Raw genomic sequence first — 17797 nt, forward strand, 5'->3', positions numbered from 1 at the left:
CTTAGGGAATGAAATTGTGACAGTCAATGATCTGTTAGGAGAAGGATAGAGTCTAATGCACTGAACTAAGGAACTAGGAAGGTACAATAAGCCAGAAAGCTGCAGTGCCTGGAGAGTACAAACCACACTTCCTAGTATCCTTATCACCATAATATACCATTTCCTAAACTAATGGAGCTTCCCTTGCTGGTTTCCTCTTTACATTTTGTATTATTGTTTTTAATGATGATCACAATATTTACAAATGTGTGGTATTTAGTGACCGAGTTAATGATTATTTGGAGATCGTGAGAGCGGTCTGGTGTGACGTAGGTTTTAGAAAAACATTTTCTTTATCCATTAATTAAGGTTTTCAGTTGAGATAAAAAAGTCAATGGCACGAGAGGGATTCGAACCCACGATCTTCGGCTTGATACGCCGCTGCTCTACCACTTGAGCTATCGTGACCTCGATCCACTCGAGCAGCGGCGTATCAAACCGAAGATCGTGGGTTCGAATCCCGCTCGTTCCATTGACTTTTTTATCTCAACTGAAAACCTTAATTAATTGGTTAATATTAATTGGCCAAGCGGACCACGAAACTAGTGAATCTTCTTTATCGTGCAAACCTTTTTGATCTTTATTGAGATCATCTTCAGGGATGACACAAGAATGACACATCTACACGGAAAACAAATACTTTGAGCCCTGAAGATGATCTCAATCAAGATCGAAACGTTGACACCATAAAGAAAATGTTTCTGTAAAACCTACGTCACACCAGACCGCATCTCACGATCTCTAAATAATCAATATTTACAAAATTGAGGAGGGAAAATCTGTCCGCACAAACGTTATGATCCTATTATGGCTATTATACCGTTAATTAAATCTGTGTGTGTATGTGAATATATATATGCAAATGAAACAATATTCGTGGTGCGTTTGAAAATAGTAAATTTAAACCTTTTGGTCAAATGCTAAACGAGATTAATACTATATCTTAACTGAGTTTGCTTGAGTGTTTGACCCCAAGAATTCATCTTTTGCCGGCTATAAACCTAACTGAAAACCCCTCTGTTTGTCAAACATTCACTAATCAATCTGCCCTGTATTGCGGTAAGCTGAAAATTAGTCTATCTTCTGAAAGTCCTTTCGAAACAGTATTTAAGAGGATGTTATTTTAATCCCTTTATATATTTTGGACAGCAACGCTAAATATTAAAGGGTTCCTTTAATGATTTATAATAACGTACGTTAAAATCTTACATAATTCATAAGATATTGTAAGTAACTAACTGATTTATTCCATTACTCAGGTTTATTTAAAACAAGAATAGCTTATGTTTAGTTTATATTTTAAACTGAAGATGAATAATGTACTTGGACTTGTTTATTTATATTTAAATTTTAATAAAAACGTTAGATTGGAGACATGACATGAATTACAGAAGATTTAAGGGAAAAATAAAAACTTCCTGCAGAGACGGTCTGACCCGAGGGAAAGGCTCTCGGAACATATTGGACAAGACACACCATCCCGGAACAGCCTAATGCAACATTTATTGACATAAAGTAATGTCTTTTTTGAAGCCTAATCGAGAAGGACGGAACGACGGAATCAACCAATCACATTGGAATCTGAACGGATCCGAAAATTGAACCAAATGTCAAAAAATTTCTTTGATTTTCCGAGTTTAGAAATCCGGATGAAATGTGTAATTACCCGCTTCTTCGAACAACGATAAGTGACTGAACGGTTACAAGAATTTTCGTTTGATCGACAAATTGATCAAAAATAATACGCTCCCTTTATTCCCGCTGGTTGGCTCTTGTCAGTGAGTTCACGTGTGATCAAAGAGAATACAGGGATGACCACGTTCCATTATCCCATGGAAGTCCTATTGTGTGTCATTTTTATTTAATTATTTTCACATCTGAACTCCCGAAAACCAAAATTACAATCAAATCGAAACATTAAAACAAAACAAAAAATAAGCAATTCACGTTTATACGAATAATGTCATAAACGATGGAATGGCATCCATCTAGAGTGAACAGAAATTATGAAGTAGTAATAGAGAACACATCGTTTATTAAGTTACCTACTTCACAATCCCAACCCTCAAATACATTTCCATAATTAAACACCACTTAAGACAAACAAAAACTCATGATTTCAACTAAACGCTTTAGCATTTGTAACATTTCACATCTAGCGTGTATATTCAAATTAATAAATATGAAAACATACTGTGAAAATTAAGCAATTCTAGTCACATGATTCAGGTACAAATGAGAAAGTTCGCAATTTACATTTTGAAACAATACGTATTTATACATGATATATGTAAAGTCGACAAATAAAGGTATTTGTCTGACCATTATGTGGCTAGGGTTATTACAGCTATTAACAATGTTTCGACTACGACTACACCATAAACTACTGGCAGAGGGGAGAACGTTCCCAATACATCTTCAAGACTTTATTACATTTGCAGTACTAAAAATAATTTTCAAGGTATCGGCTTAACCAAATTTGTCGTGAAAATAGCCACTGGACTAAAAAATACAGAATAAAGTAGAAGTTCCGTTTAATTTAGTTTAACTATAATATTTGGCTGATTGTCTATCCTCATATCTGATCGTTGTACTTGAAGTAATTTTCAAGGTAGTTGCTTTGTTTAAATTGGCTTCCAAAATAATAACCGTACTTAATACGATCAACGAAAACGCAGAGTAAACTGAAGGTTCCGATCGACTAATGCCAAAACCTACCTAGAATACAGTGCTGAGGGATAAAGAACAAGATATAGAAAATAATTTTCAAGATTTTTACACTACCCTTGTCCAGTCATTAAGACAGAATCAAGACTGATGAAGTTCATCTTTAAGGTTTCAATAAAGGAAAGGTTCGGTTCATACAGTTTTCAGCAGACAGTACGATGCAGCAACGTACAGATATCTTCCAAATTTCTGTTATACCATCAGTCATCAATACTTATAAAATTCATCTCGAACGTAGAATAAAGTTCAAAACACTGCCGATCTAGGTTACTTTGCAGTCCGGTAATTGACAAAGGTAGAGGAACAACATGCAGGTGATAGTTTTCAACACTTGTACCATACGATATCATAAACATAATATGGTTGAATGGACTTATAAAGTAGTGAAGATTTAAGTAAAGTAAATATTATGTTTAACCTTTTGCGAATACAACAGTTTTCAGACCATCTCCCTATTTGTCACTACAGACAGAAGACAAGGGACCCCATAAGCAATAATTTTCAAATTTCTGCTCTACCAATTAAAGAATATTATAAATTAGTCAGGTTGCAAATGTCAAAAGGATTAATAATCTTCATTGTGAAATCAGAAAATAAATTACAGGTTCTGTTCAAATTTGGGCGAATTCTTTCTACCTATCAAATTGGGAAATTTCCAGACCTTCAAACCTATCACTAAACTGTTTCATCAATACAATCGTTCGAAATTCATTAAGCTCTACATGTTTACCAGATTTGATTTGCTGATTCTGTTTAAAATGGGACATAACATGTAGTTCAGTGGGATAACCATGCATGATCAAACTGTCCAGTCCTGGCCACCGCTGACACCCGATTTCCCAGCTAAATACATTTATCAGGAACATAAACGCCATTACTTTAGACCAGATTCACAGCCTATGTAAAGAATTTAAGTCAGACCGAATGTTGACAAAGCATCAAGTACTACAAAAACATGTTAGGAACAATTTTCAACATGTCACCGTTAAGTGACTTTAATAATATTAACTATATAACGAGTAGAAAGATAAAAATTTAATTGTTCTTAGGGTAAAAAAGTGGAAAGGAGTTGGTTGTAAATAACCTCAACAATTCGTGTCAGCATACTGTTCCGTGAGTGTTATTAAACGAATGCATATCGTGCAAAATATCTCCAGCTTGTCCAATTTGTAATTCTCCAATTGTACAATCAACAATGCATTAAAGTGATTGTATAGTCAATATATTGTCAAAATGTAGGCAATTTTACATAAGTATTCTACGACAAATGCGTAATAATTTTTTATGTTATTTTTAAAACAACTCGTGTTGACATATGGATATAACCGTCTCTGACCTGGGTGACGAGTACGCAGAATCTCAATTGGTTAAACGATCCCTAAGTTGTAAAATTTGCATTTGTGTGATTAAAGGGCAAAAATTAGTATAAAACATTGGGGGAGACATGATGCCTTTTGTAATTAATTAAGTCAGGTTTTCGACCACTACGTTATGTGTATATACTTCATGTTTGTTTATATTTAGGTCTTCTTCTTATCAATATACATTATTTTTTATAAAAGACACATAAAACTTAGGCCGGTTTCCAAAACCACGTCGTCAAAAAATAATAACTATTTTGCAAAAACGTGAAACCTATTATATGTATTACGTATATTCATAATGTATTAATTGCATTTTTCTTCTGTGTACGTGTTAAACGTGTCAAATTCGTAGTTAAATAATCCTATAAAATTGACAAATTTTGTAAAAATAACAATAGATGTTTAAAAGGGGAAACTCGGAGTAAACAAATGATATTATCTCGTGAAAGTAAGGGGAGGCGAGATGCAGCTCCTCACCGAATATCGATTATGAGGAAGAAATTTGCCGTCTCACCTGAGCGATGGGGTTCGGGCTTTCATTCATTTCCTCCAGTTTGACGACCTGATTGGCGCCTCCTCTTTTTGGTAGAGGCGATGCGACCACCAGTCCACCGTTATCAGACCGGTGATGCCCGGCGCCCTGGTACAGTGCCACTCTCGAAGATGTTATAAAACACTCGACACAAAATTACTCTACGTTCCTCTGAGTGAACTCAGGGAATGGAAAAAGCAGCAGGTTTTGTTTTGGAAGCGGTTCTGTCGGATGGGATCGCTTTCACTCCACGGCTGCTGGGATCAGACTGGCACGTCGCGCCCCCCGATAACTCGGCAAACCAGCACTACCAACGCGTTACTCGGAAATTTCCCCTCGACCACGTGTCGCCACCCTCTAGAAAATCACCACCCATTTGGCTTGTTAATTGGGTCGACATTGACTTTCGACCTCCAAAATAAGTCAATACTGACTAGACCTTTTTCATTCCTTAATTGACAATCTCAATTATTTAGACTTTAAAAATACGTTAAATAAAAGCTATACTAAACAACGAAAAACATTGCTTAAAGTGCACCAAACCTTTGTAAGGTCCTTACATCGAAAAGTGAGGTTGCCGGATGAGACATCAGCCTTTAATTGTGTCAAGCAATAATGAGTCCCTAATTTATTCTCGCTCAATTATTTCCGAAAAATCAACTGTTATAATTCTAACGGATTCCAAAAGTTCCTTGAAGGCGATCAAAGCAGTCAATCCACAATAATTAAACAATTACATAATACTGCAAATAAGGAACATAATTGTCAAAATGAAAAGAAGTAAAAGAATAAAACCAATCTTATTTTGGATTCCAGTTAACTTTTCTTGGTAATGAAAGAGCGTTGTAGTAAGAGAGAGAAGCAACGAGAGAACCAACATTATTAAATATCTGATTACCGTACCACGACTATTATCAAATGGCCAAGGTGAGAGGCATGAATAGTTGGCAGACTCAATACAGTGGCTGTGATAAGGGTGGTGCCATATAAAATGTTTCCTATCATTTCGACAACATCCTGATTTTCAAAGATCCCTCTTGAAAAATCGACACGCAGGATAGCGGTGAAGCTTACATCCAACCACGGTGTGTGTAATTTACTTTAAAAAAATACAAGATGAAACGTGTTGTAGCATACAAACATTGAACTCATAATCATGGCATGTCCACTCTGCGAACAGAATCGTAGGAAGGCTGTGTAATATTAAAAAAGTTATGGGAAATATGGTGGGATATGCGAATATCCACAAGCTCCTGTTTCAGCGAGATGTTCTCTGCAATAGAGGGCTTCTGGAATGGTACGAGCAGGAGAGTGTGTTAGGGTGAGGGTGAGTAGCTGAAGTTGTATTATTAATTGATAGCATTATTACGGTGATGGTTAATTTGTCGTAAAAAATATTATGTTGCGAGTGGCTTTAGCAACCAGGTCATGCAAAAGAAATCACATATCCAACAATGCTAATATCTCTGCCCATTATACATTAGTTATTAAAAAAAATTATTTTTGATTCTTTTTGGAACATCAACCGTAAATAAATTATCCCTTATCAACTGTATAAATTAATTTATTCAAATTAAGTTTTACAAATACAAAAAAGTGCCACAAGTGCGCAGGGTAATCAGAGTTATGCTCCACGACCCATTTTTTCTTAAACAATCAAAATATCTAAAAAACGAAAAACACATTTCTAATGCCTGTACTTTATTTTACTGTGCACAAGCTCACTTTTATGATATACAGGGTTCTACAATGAAGTTTTTTGAAATAGAAGGATGTATTTTTATCACTAGTGGAAAAGATAAGTGGTCATCAGAAAGAACGCCATAAACGTCTTGCTAAGCTTTCTATCTATTTAAATATGTGACATTTTATATAAATATATCGGTATTACATGACAACTATATACATAAATTGCCTATAAGATAAAACGGCATAAAGAAACCAACTCCTATAAATACCAAATTTAACTTTAATTAGATATGTCAGCCCTGAGGAAGATCTTAAATAGATCCAAAGCTAGGCAAGACGTTTATGTTTCTGTTGTTACGCTACTAATCGAATTTAGCTTATCGATACTTTCTTGATTACAGATGTATTTTTTATTACATATTTTTTCTTTTGAAAACAAGGAACAAAGAGATGTTTTTAAACGGTTTTATTAATCAGAAGTTATGGCCAAATTTTTAAACGTCATTGACTTTTTCATCATTATGATATTCAGGTGGTAATTCAAATTTAATCTCCTATTTATTTTTAACGTCAAAAAACTGTTCGAAATAGAACCACTCGTACAATAGACATAAAAAAACTCTGGGAATCTATTTTTCTGAACGTTGGTACAGTATTGTTATAAGTTATTTCAGTAAGAAGGTCTGTAAACATGCTATGTAGATTCCATCTTCCAAAAAACAACATGGCATAAAAGCAGGTAATGAAAAGTCTTTCAATGAAGAAACATATTTAAAAAGTTTCACGTTTTTTAAAGCCCCGAGGGTCTTGCGGAATGGACCTGACCTGAAGCCAATGTTTTTTTTGTTTTTTTCTTAGGGCTTTTTAAAAAATTCTGTGTGTGCTAATTTTAACCAACGAGTAAAAATTGTATAAAATAAAACAAAGCAGTAATCAATACAATGAAGCACTTAAATTTGGCCAAAAGATCTTAAAACTGGGATATCCCCGTATATAATTATTGTAAGGCAAGTTAAAGGCGATTTGGATGACTGATGGCAGTTAACACCCTGCTGTTGGGGAGAATGTCAAAGAAAGAAAACTATGTTTATGATTTTTTTTTTTTTAAGTGTGAAAATATTTTAATACATAAACTTACACTTTAATAAGGACAGTATTTAAGTACATGCCTGGGGTAAAGTAGTGAACATCAAGGTTGTCCTGTATAGGTTTATATAAATTAAATAAAGCCTTTTTTTGCAAAAAAGTAACGAATATTCAAAGCTAGATATAGTAAAACAAAAGGGTAAATGCATAGAATAACTGAGGCTTACCACAATTCAAAACAATCTAAGCATAATTAGGGTAAGTTTTAAGACTAACCAAAAAATTATCAATAATTTTTGTCAATAAACATTTTTATTATTACTGCAGACTTAGACGACTTATTTCTTGTGAGTTGGAAAATTTCAAATAGCATTTTGGTAGCAAAATTAAATAACGACTGGCTGTCCATCACAGAAAGATTTACGTCATTTCAGACAGTGGTAGACAATGGACAAACATACAATGGTAGTGCCCAGTTTGAATACTGTTTAAAATACGCTTTATTAGCTTTCAGATAGGCCGAACTCGATCTGGTAAGATTGGTTAACTTAGGATAAAAACGAAATCAGGCATGACCCAGTAAAGTATTAAAAATATAACAGTACCAAAATATAGCAAGTAAAGAAAAGTTTCTAAATGTCTATGGTTGCATGTCGAACTTACGTTCATCTATGTTTTTTTAATCTCTAAAGATTATTAAAAAAGTATAACTATAAGAACTAAACACCGGCACCCTGAGGGTTGATATGACCTCTGCTGTTTCAAACCCTCGTTAAAAAATGACCTAAGTATAAAGGAATCGTTAACGTTTACCATTTATTCAAAACAATATTGTCAGTCATATTCCTCGCAAATTGCTCCATCTTTCCAATATGGTTGAAATTAATAAATGTTCTTTAAAATAAAAGGACGAAAAACGCGGTTGATTTTCCATTCGTTTGGTTAACGATGGAAAGCGTGTAAGAAGAAAGTTTTTTAGTTCTCAATTACGCTTAATTAAATCCTTTTAATAAACCCTCTCATTTGTGTTTTTATTTCAGAAAAGAGCCGAACGGACTTTCTAAGAGCTTGTATAAATAAAGAATCACCCAACTGGTGAAGCAAGGCCGATTTACAGGTTTTAAAAAGTCAACAAAACCTTTGAACAAGATGTAATGAAATGTTGAAATTTAGAAAAAACCATATTTGTTTTAGTTTGAAAATCCTATTATTTATACTTAACTATAATTGTTTAAAGAACGCTCCTATTTAATTGTCAAAAACCTCACAAGTAATTAAGTGATAAGGATTATAAGATTTCTTATTGCTCAAGGGGTGCTACTTAAACGTAAATCCATTATGGGCATGAGAATAAGTAGAATTAAGTAGAAATAAGTTTAAGTCATTGCAACATGATCTTTAATGATGATTTGAAACAGCTTAATAGAAAAGTAATATACGCGTTACTGAAATTAAAAAGCGAACAAGGAAAGCTAAGAAAATAATTCATTAACAATATTATTTATTAATAAACTAATCGATTCCTATATTTATAGTCCGATAGGCAGTAATCACCAATAAAAATAAATTTATTTATTGCACTACGCCGTGAGTCAAGTTGCTACGTGAGGGGCAGACATCATCGATCTGGTCTTGAGTTTATTTTATAGAAGTGTGGATAAAATTTAGGACGAATTATTTTTTGTGGATTTACGTTGCAAAAGTTGATTTACTTGAGTCTTCAAAGAAAGGATGGCATTTTTTTGCACCAAGTTATTAGAGACAAGAGACAAGGTTTATCAAAATTATATTAGTAAAAATAGTCATCTAAATAGAGATTTTTTGTTAATGTAGATCAATAAACTTGTATTTACAAAGAATTTTTGTTTAAGTAACACAACAATTTAAATTTTTAAACCAATCATTCGCAAAATTGAAAAATGCGACGTAATCTTCAACATTTTACACTTCACTGTTTTCGACCGGCTGGACAATCGTGACCAAACAATTGGCAATTGACCGGGGAAATTGATCGAGGCAATAACGAAAAGGGGCGACACTTTGACCGAAAACACGAGCACGAAAAAACACCGTCTGATGATTAATCTATACGTGCCCGAAGATAGAAAAGCTCATTATTCCGAATGGTCGATAATTTAATAACAGGACTGAAAGGAAATTCGAGGGGCCCAGGGTGGATCCTACCGTATACACAACATCAATCAATGTTAAACGGGTGAATGAGAAAAATTGTCGGCCCCTCCGGCGCACAACGGGCTGATACTGAATCCAAAAACCATTCTCATTGCCATCTAGCCCGATTAGAATGTAAAAACGGATTAGCTATCGGGTTAAATGTAAATTAGGGGCAAAATACAAAAATCACACAATATAAAAAAATAGAGTTTTTCTGCTTGTACAAGGGAGGCGTCACACAAAACTCATACTGTTGCAAAAATAGCTAAAAGAAAACATTAATCATTTGTTTACCTTTACAGTGTTACTAATCGTTTTTCAATATTTAGATTAAAAAGATAAAAAATCAGTTCAATTTCATCCTTTCCAGAGCCAACTTTTCTTGTGAGTTAATTGGTCTTTGAAAGTGTACGACGAAACAATAAATTTGAGCAAAAAAAATTTTTTTTTTTAAAGCGTGGTTTTATGTCGACAAGTATCGCACGGGCAGATGGTTTAGCCAACGAGGGACCTAACTCAAGTCCTGGGTGTGCCGCGCTCTACCATTCACGATGTTCTACGGCGGTTAGGCCACCGAAAGTTTGGATCGAAGAGAAAATAGTGGTGGACCACGATGTCCGACGGGTAGCCAGAGACAATCGTTTTTTGTTCATACTTCTCTAAAGAACCGTCATTTAACGCCTTCCTTGAAGGGTAGTCAATTCCAAACGGTTCATAATGTAAGAGTGAGCTATGAAACAGTCATCAAAATGTTGGTGAGAATAGTCTCTAGACGTCCCGCATCAGGTTCTCTACTACTGAACAGGCATCGCAATTCAACATCTTACTCGGGCACTTGAACAATGTGGTGCTGTCTCTCTTCACAGATTGGTTTGTGGCAATCCGATTTGGGAGACCAGGGTTTCCTTCATGTGACATATCTAAGTCACAGTTTTTTCAAATACAGTTAGTTAAGGTATGGGTGGAATCAATCAATGGACCTTTGCCTGCACAAAGTACATTGAGGAAGTTCTTCTGTATGCTGTGTCCCATTCACTCCATTTATCCAACTTCGTGTTAATGAATGATTGAACTTATGGGACATGATAATACACGGGTTGACATCGCCTCCCACAAGCGTTGAACAACTTCAAACTGGTAATAAATTGTTAGTTGGATTTTAATTTATCACTAAATTATTTTCCGGTCCTTTGGTGAATTTTCTTCAAAACATAATAATTAAATAATGTTTATTAAAACTCATGAATTTCTGATCTCGTTTAATTTGGTTTAACATGTCTTTGAAATAGTAGCTCTGTGGTCCTGATCACTACTGCAGACTTTCTTACATCATTTGCTCAGCAAGGTTATTCGTTTTTTGGTTTACGTTCCTGCCACTCAAGTCAGTTCGTTAAGATGGGGAGTATCCTAGAGTACTGTTCAACCATTTCTGTAAATGAACATCTACATCACCGGAATATTCCTAAATAATTCAGGAGGGATTACGGGTGAGAGGGAGTTTTCAATCGCATGATTATTACATTCTTGTGGATAATGGATCATCAGCGCCATTTGAATACCATATCCAATTTTGTCTTTGAATCGACATATTCATCGCCAACCATCGGGGTGTCGTACGGTGTCACCGACGGTTCTATATTTCACGAAGAATAGACGACTTTTGACAGAATTTTAAGTTTCTTCTGGACTCTTTCGCACTGGCAGATCTAAACTAGACTGGGTACCAAAATAATCGTCAGTGTCTTGAGAAAATTAGGAAACGAACTTGCGTGCCCACTGAACCACGCCTGTAGAAATGGGCATTGCTGAATGACACGGATAAATAAAAGTTTAGTTCTGAGAGGCATCAAAACGAGTTCTTCATGACCTGGAAGTTTTACCAAAGTGCTGAACCTTGAAAAGTTTGTAAATTCTTATAGTAAAGTGCTTTATCATGTTCAAACATGAGGTAGGGCCAATCTGCTAGAGATCTAATTAGTTACTAACCAATAGCATAATTTAATTAGAGGGGTGTCGACACCATATTAAATTATACTAATTACAAAATAACACATACAATAATCACTGAAGACGACAATGCCTTAACACTGATAGACAAATCTAAAGTGAATAGTAGGTAGACCAGGAAGACGTGAAACGGCCAAGCTAAAGGATCGTCGTTATTTTAATTTAAGGTGTCACGCATTTAATATAATTTCAAGCAGACCGGATACATTTAATAAATATAAAACTTAATTTATTACTTTTAACAAACAAGGTCGTAGCGACACAATGAAACACTGATATGACGAGATTTCCTGTGGAAGATGTGTTAAATCAAAGTGTTGCCGTTACACACGAACCCGGAGATCTTGTCTCCCGAGGTCCTCCGACAGTACGTTAGGAGATTCAACAATCGATTAATTATTAGGAGGAGTCCCTCCCGTTCATGAGGACGATAGATCCCACCTCTCAAACCTGGTCCCATCGCTATTCCCTGAACAATCGATTTCCGCATCCATTCCTAATCAGGCCTGGGCTAATTACAACCGGTCACCCGGCCAATTTAATTTATTACGGAGTTCACCAATGTTCTAAAAACGGAAAATATTAATTAAAACAACCAGATGAAACAAATGTGGATTAGATTAAAATCCCGACCCCAATCCTTTTTCACACTTTGTTTTTAACTAAATGTGTTCCAAACATTTATAACTTTTTCTAACCCAACTACATTGTAACAGCTTTTTCCATATTTTCCATACGTACCATATTTTTAAACGACAATTAGTTCAAAAACTATCTAAGATTAAATTTGCATGTCATATCAATAAAGCGATATCAACATTAAATGGAACGTTTTATCATATCCTTATCAAAGCTCCAACCAAAACCGTGTATAACATTTTGTAATATTAATAAAATATATTATTTTCAAGGGTTAAAATAAGAAAATGTGATTATATCAAGAAAACTCGTAAAAAAATGAAAGGTCAACACATAAAGAATCTCAAGATTTTCTATTACAAGTCTATTTCTACCAATGGATGTTTTTCTTCTATAAACTTTTGCAAATGTGTTCACATACAGTAATTTTGTAAGTTTAGAACAATCTGTTTCCAAGTTTACAACAACAACAACAACAAAAAAAAACATATAAGGCAAAAGTGAGCATGTCGAAATTAATATTTCTTTCAATTAAATAATATTTATGTAAGGTATTGGTTGAGATACAAATTCAGTGTCACGTGCGGGATTCGAACCCATGATGTTCGGCCAAATACGCCGCTGCTCTACCACTTGAACTATCGTGACTTCCCATCTCATCAGGGTGGGGTTGAGATAGGAAGTTGGTGTCCAAGTAGATCGAATCGAGTAGATCGTGGGTTCGAATCCCGCTCGTTACATTGACTTTTTTATCTCAACCAATACCTTACATAAAGATTAATTAATTGAAAGATGTTATTTGGTCAATCGGACCACGAAATCTGATGGATTTAATAAGTAAAACGAAGTATATCTTCACTAAAGCTCTCCGTGGTAGCAAAGCTCAAATGAGATCATTTGCCGCCGAGAATCAAATAGATTACACAACATTTGAAAAATGGTAAAAAGGAGGAAAAATTCGAAAGGTTGGGTTGAGATGGAATGTCCGAGTGGATCGAAGACACGATAGCTCAAGTGGTAGAGCAGCGGCGTATTTAGCCAAAGGTCATGGGTTCGAATCCCGCTCGTGACACTGATTTTTTTATCTCCACCAATACCTTACATAAAGATTAATTAGTTGAAAGATGTTATTTGGTCAATCGGACCACGAAATCTAATGAAATTAATATTTCTCTTGGTGCAAAACGTTTTAATTTTCACCTCGACATGATGAAGAAATGAATCTAAAACCCAGGCAATAAAAAAACTGGAAAATTTCGCCAAATTGGATTTCACCGCACAGCTCTTTTGTTTACAGATTGGCTTTGCTGATAGCGATGACGTCAAGAAGGGAGCCCCCCATTCAAAGTAGTTCCTGCTCGCTAGCCACGTCTTCCTCGGCGCTAAACAAAATTAGAATTAAGTTTATGAAATCCTAGCTAGAGTGTGGAACACTCAGGGCGTTATATTTACAAATAATCTGATATAAGGAAGGAAAATTTATTCCCTGAATATCTTTAGTTTAAAAAAAAGGAGATGAATAAATGTTATAAAATGAATAAACAGTTATATAAAACTTTCAACCCAATTTCAATAAGGAAACTCCGAGATTGTCTAAATTTACGGAGTCGAATCCTGCCGAAATGGGGATGAGAGAGAGAGAGAGAGAGAGAGAAATTAAATGAAGTTACTTTTAAGTCGACTCTGCAGCTGAATGAATTTGTTACTAATCAATACTGTAAAGAATTATACGCTATAAAGAAGTAATTGGCAAAAATATGGAGAAACTATTATATACATTTAAAACAAAACCATGTACATTAACTATTATTTCATAGAACGTTGACCATTGTAAACTTTATGTAATACCATTTTACAAATAAATGTTGCAACATTTTTTTTTAAATTAATAAATTATTTTTAAACCATTAGAACATACATTTTATAGGCAATATTTATGTAATTACTAGTGAAAAATCTTACTAAATCCCTTCTTTCTCAAACTTTTTAAAACGTTTTTACTCGTTACCCAACAACTGTAAACTTTTTCCGGGCCTTGCAAAAGTTAATTATACCTCACTGAAAGGTTGAAACGAAAGCAAACTGTACTTAATGTCCCGGTAAACGTTAACTATTCGTACCTGTTTGTTGGAAGATTAAACTGTAATCAATAACTGTTTGTTTCTTGCTTTTTTAAGGGGAAAAAGGACGATTAATGATTATTTTTTATTCTACTGACTTTAATTTATTATTAAATTGGACAATAAATAAATAACCCAGTAGTTACTACCAGTTTTCAGTTAATTTATATTTAGGCATATCTTTTATTGTTTAAAGTCAAAAGAAAAAATTCAATAAAATAAACATTGTTAAAGAAAAAGGAAATAACAAAAAAAATAATAATTTTATGATATTAATACCAATTACAAATTGAACTTGACATTTTAACGCCGTGGTCACGCAGAGATACTAACCCGCTACACAAGACTGTACAACGGACCAGCCTAGTTTAGTCCCTTTGGCGGAAACAACAGACGTATGTTAAATTCAATTTTATTGTTAAAGCAGCATTACCAGCAACATTAATTATTCAAATTAACCTGTTTGTGCTATATAAGATAATAAATTAACATAATAATGAATTACGCAGTGATAAATATTATTTTATAATAAATGTAAGTTACAGGAGGTTACAGAGCACGATTAGAACGATAATTACAGTTTGAGAGAAAAGCATTTATTTGGAGCATTACCTTTGCTTCTGATTTATTTAAATCCTCCTTACTCTATTTTTGCTCCGGTCCGTTGTATATTTGCAACACATCAAAAATAAATCGCCCTTTGGGCGTTGACGTAAGGCAACATCCTATATTTAATTTATAACTTCCGTCTTTTTACTCTCTTTCCGTTACTGTAGAAAAAGGGGCTAAAAGCATACCGTGGAGCACTAAAAGGCACACAAAAGGAACGTAAGACAATGTACAAAAACGTATACCGACCTAAATCGTTATATATAACTGGAGACGGTTCCTAATTAAATGAAAACTGTGATTTTAATCGTCCGGGGTGATCCTTCTTGATTTCAGAATCAGGCGAATCAAACCGAAGAAACAATATTTTACAACAGTTTCAACTATTTTCTTCATAAAATAGTAAGGAAAGCAAATAATAGTGCAAACCTTTTGGAATTTTTTAGTTATCTTATATTTTACTTGAAGAATTTACGAACTCACTAATACCACCCTTATCTTATATGCAAACCTTTGCCATTATAAATCAAGCAGATACCCCTACTCGTCTTTAATCTTGGGATCCGATTTTCTTATCACTATCAATATATTTATCAGGTGTGTCGATAGATAAAGCCGCTGGAGAACTCCGTTGGGATTTAAGGGCAAAAGAGTCTCCTTTTTCCGATTCTGCAACCTGCCCCTTTTGCCATCTAATGCATTTTTACAACCCTCTACCATATTTAGGGGCTTAAATCGAAAGCGGCTGATAGGGGGAGGTCATCTTTTATAAATAAACGCGAGCCAGATGGCTACATTTTTTGGCAGGATATGTGAATGGGAAAAATGTTTCCGAAACAGGTCACATCGTCCAATATACATACGAAAATAAAAATTAATATCGAATCAAACATATACGTGTTTAACATATTCAATAAGTTCCTATACTTTTTAAAAGTAAGTTTTAAAAAAATAAACTTAAAAATTATATATATAATTTTATTTTATTATTAACATTCTGTTTTGTAGCATTACCGATGGTATGTCGAATGGCCTTGATATTTTCTAATGATTGTGATGGAGAGCTCTCGTTGAAAATTTGAATCAATGAAATTGTGTTAACTACCTCTCATATTAGGCCGCATTCGCATACTGAAATGTATTCACATGCTAATTAAAGATTTTCTATATGGGAAGGTCAAAGGGTCAGTCGTAGATGCCCCATAAGTACTTTCTCAGCCCGACAAAATCGTGGAAACAGATTTTAAAACAAAACCAGCTCTCCCCAGAGTGGAAACGACAGCTAATAGAAGGATTTAATAGAGAATTGAATTGAACCGTCAACCGGATTAATCGCAACGGGCTCGGCCGGCATCCTACCACAATCCGAGCGTACCAGTTTTTCTCTGTACGGTTCATTACGCTTTACTTGTCCCTTCAATGGTGCACCGAAATTTCATTTGTCGGTTCAATTTACTCCATAACTTTACCCAGACTTATTCCGACTATGAAAGGAAATAACACAACTTGTGCGGATTATAATTATTTCTTACAAAAAAAATTGTTTTTTGCTGGTTTTTTGACAAGATTAAAAAGATTAAAAACTTAATCAAAGTTCAGGTTTTCTTGAGAAAGAGACTGTTACAATTAAATACAAAAGAGATTAAGATGTTCATCAATACTGACGGAAATTTCAAATATTTTGTACAATCATATAAGTATAAGCAGTGGATGGAAATGGTAGATGAGTGGAAAGATAGAGGAACGAGAAAGATAGAGGAATGAGAGAGAGAAAAGAGAGCGAGAGAGAGAGAGAGAGAGAGAGAGAGAGAGAGAGAGAGAAAGAGACAAAGGGAGAGACTAAAAATGTAAGAAAGTAGAAAGATGGAGTGAGAGATTTAGAGAGGATGAAAGAAGGGCGAAGAAGGATGTAGATAGATAGGTAGATATGGTTGGGTGTATGGGTGTAAAGATATATATATATATATANTATATATATATATATATATAGAGAGAGAGAGAGAGAGAGAGAGAGAGAGAGAAATGAAGAGATATAAAGAGAGAGATAAAGAGAGAACTAACGAAAGTGAGAGAAAGAGAGACGAAAGAGATAAGGAAGTAGAAAGATAGAATGAGAGGGAAGATGAATGTGGATCGAAGAAGGGTGTAGGTAGATAGGTAGACAGAGAAAAAGAAAGAGAGAGAGAAATAAGAAGAGGAAGAGAAAGGACGAGAAGAAAACGGGAAGAAAAGAGAAAGCGAGCGTGAGAGAGGAGAGAGAGAGAAATAAGAGACTGAGAGGGAGGCAGTAAAAAGATAGAGTGAGAGGCTGAAAGAGTATGGGTGGAAAAACAGATAGATATATAGATGAATAGATAAACAGATAGATAGATAGATAGATAGATAGATAGAGAGAAAGAGTGTGAGAGAGAATGAGAGAGGTATAAAGAGAGAGATAAAGAGACTACTAACGAAAGTAAGAGAAAGAGATAAGTAAGTAGAAAGATAGAGTGAGAGAATTTTAGGGAGGATGAATGTGGGTGGAAGAAGAGTACAGATAGATTTGTAGATAGGGAAAGAGAAAAAGAAAGAGAGAGACAGAGAGAGAGAGAGAGAGAGAGTGAGAGAGAGAGAGAGAGAGAAGTAGGAAGAGAAGAAAAGAGAAAGCGAGCGAGCAAGAGAAAGGGGGGAGGGAGGGAGAGAATAAAAAGCAGAAAAAGAGAAGGAAGGAGAAAAATAGAGTGAGTGGGATATAGTAAGGATGAAAAGAGGACGAAGAATGATTACAGGAGGTTAGAGACCCAACCCCCAAGATTACGAATGCTGACGCT

At 34.7% G+C, this 17797-nt stretch overlaps 1 protein-coding gene across 4 annotated transcripts in view; it reads right to left on the minus strand.

The window, feature by feature from the left end:
• Positions 1-17797, minus strand: part of LOC106669291 (transmembrane protein 47) — a 217691-nt gene that overhangs the window by 159386 nt on the left and 40508 nt on the right. Inside the window, exon 1 of one of the 4 annotated variants that reach the window (XM_014398651.2) lies at positions 4645-4907. The exons of the other annotated variants lie outside the window; for them this stretch is intronic. Coding sequence (XP_014254137.1) covers positions 4645-4674 — 30 coding nt within the window. The 5' untranslated portion in view covers positions 4675-4907. Of the gene's footprint in view, positions 1-4644; positions 4908-17797 lie in introns of those variants that run through there. 4 annotated transcript variants of the gene reach the window in all.

This window comes from Cimex lectularius, unplaced genomic scaffold (assembly GCF_000648675.2).
Source record: "Cimex lectularius strain Harlan isolate CLEC.00 unplaced genomic scaffold, Clec_2.1 scaffold35, whole genome shotgun sequence".
NCBI classification, from domain to species: domain Eukaryota; kingdom Metazoa; phylum Arthropoda; class Insecta; order Hemiptera; family Cimicidae; genus Cimex; species Cimex lectularius.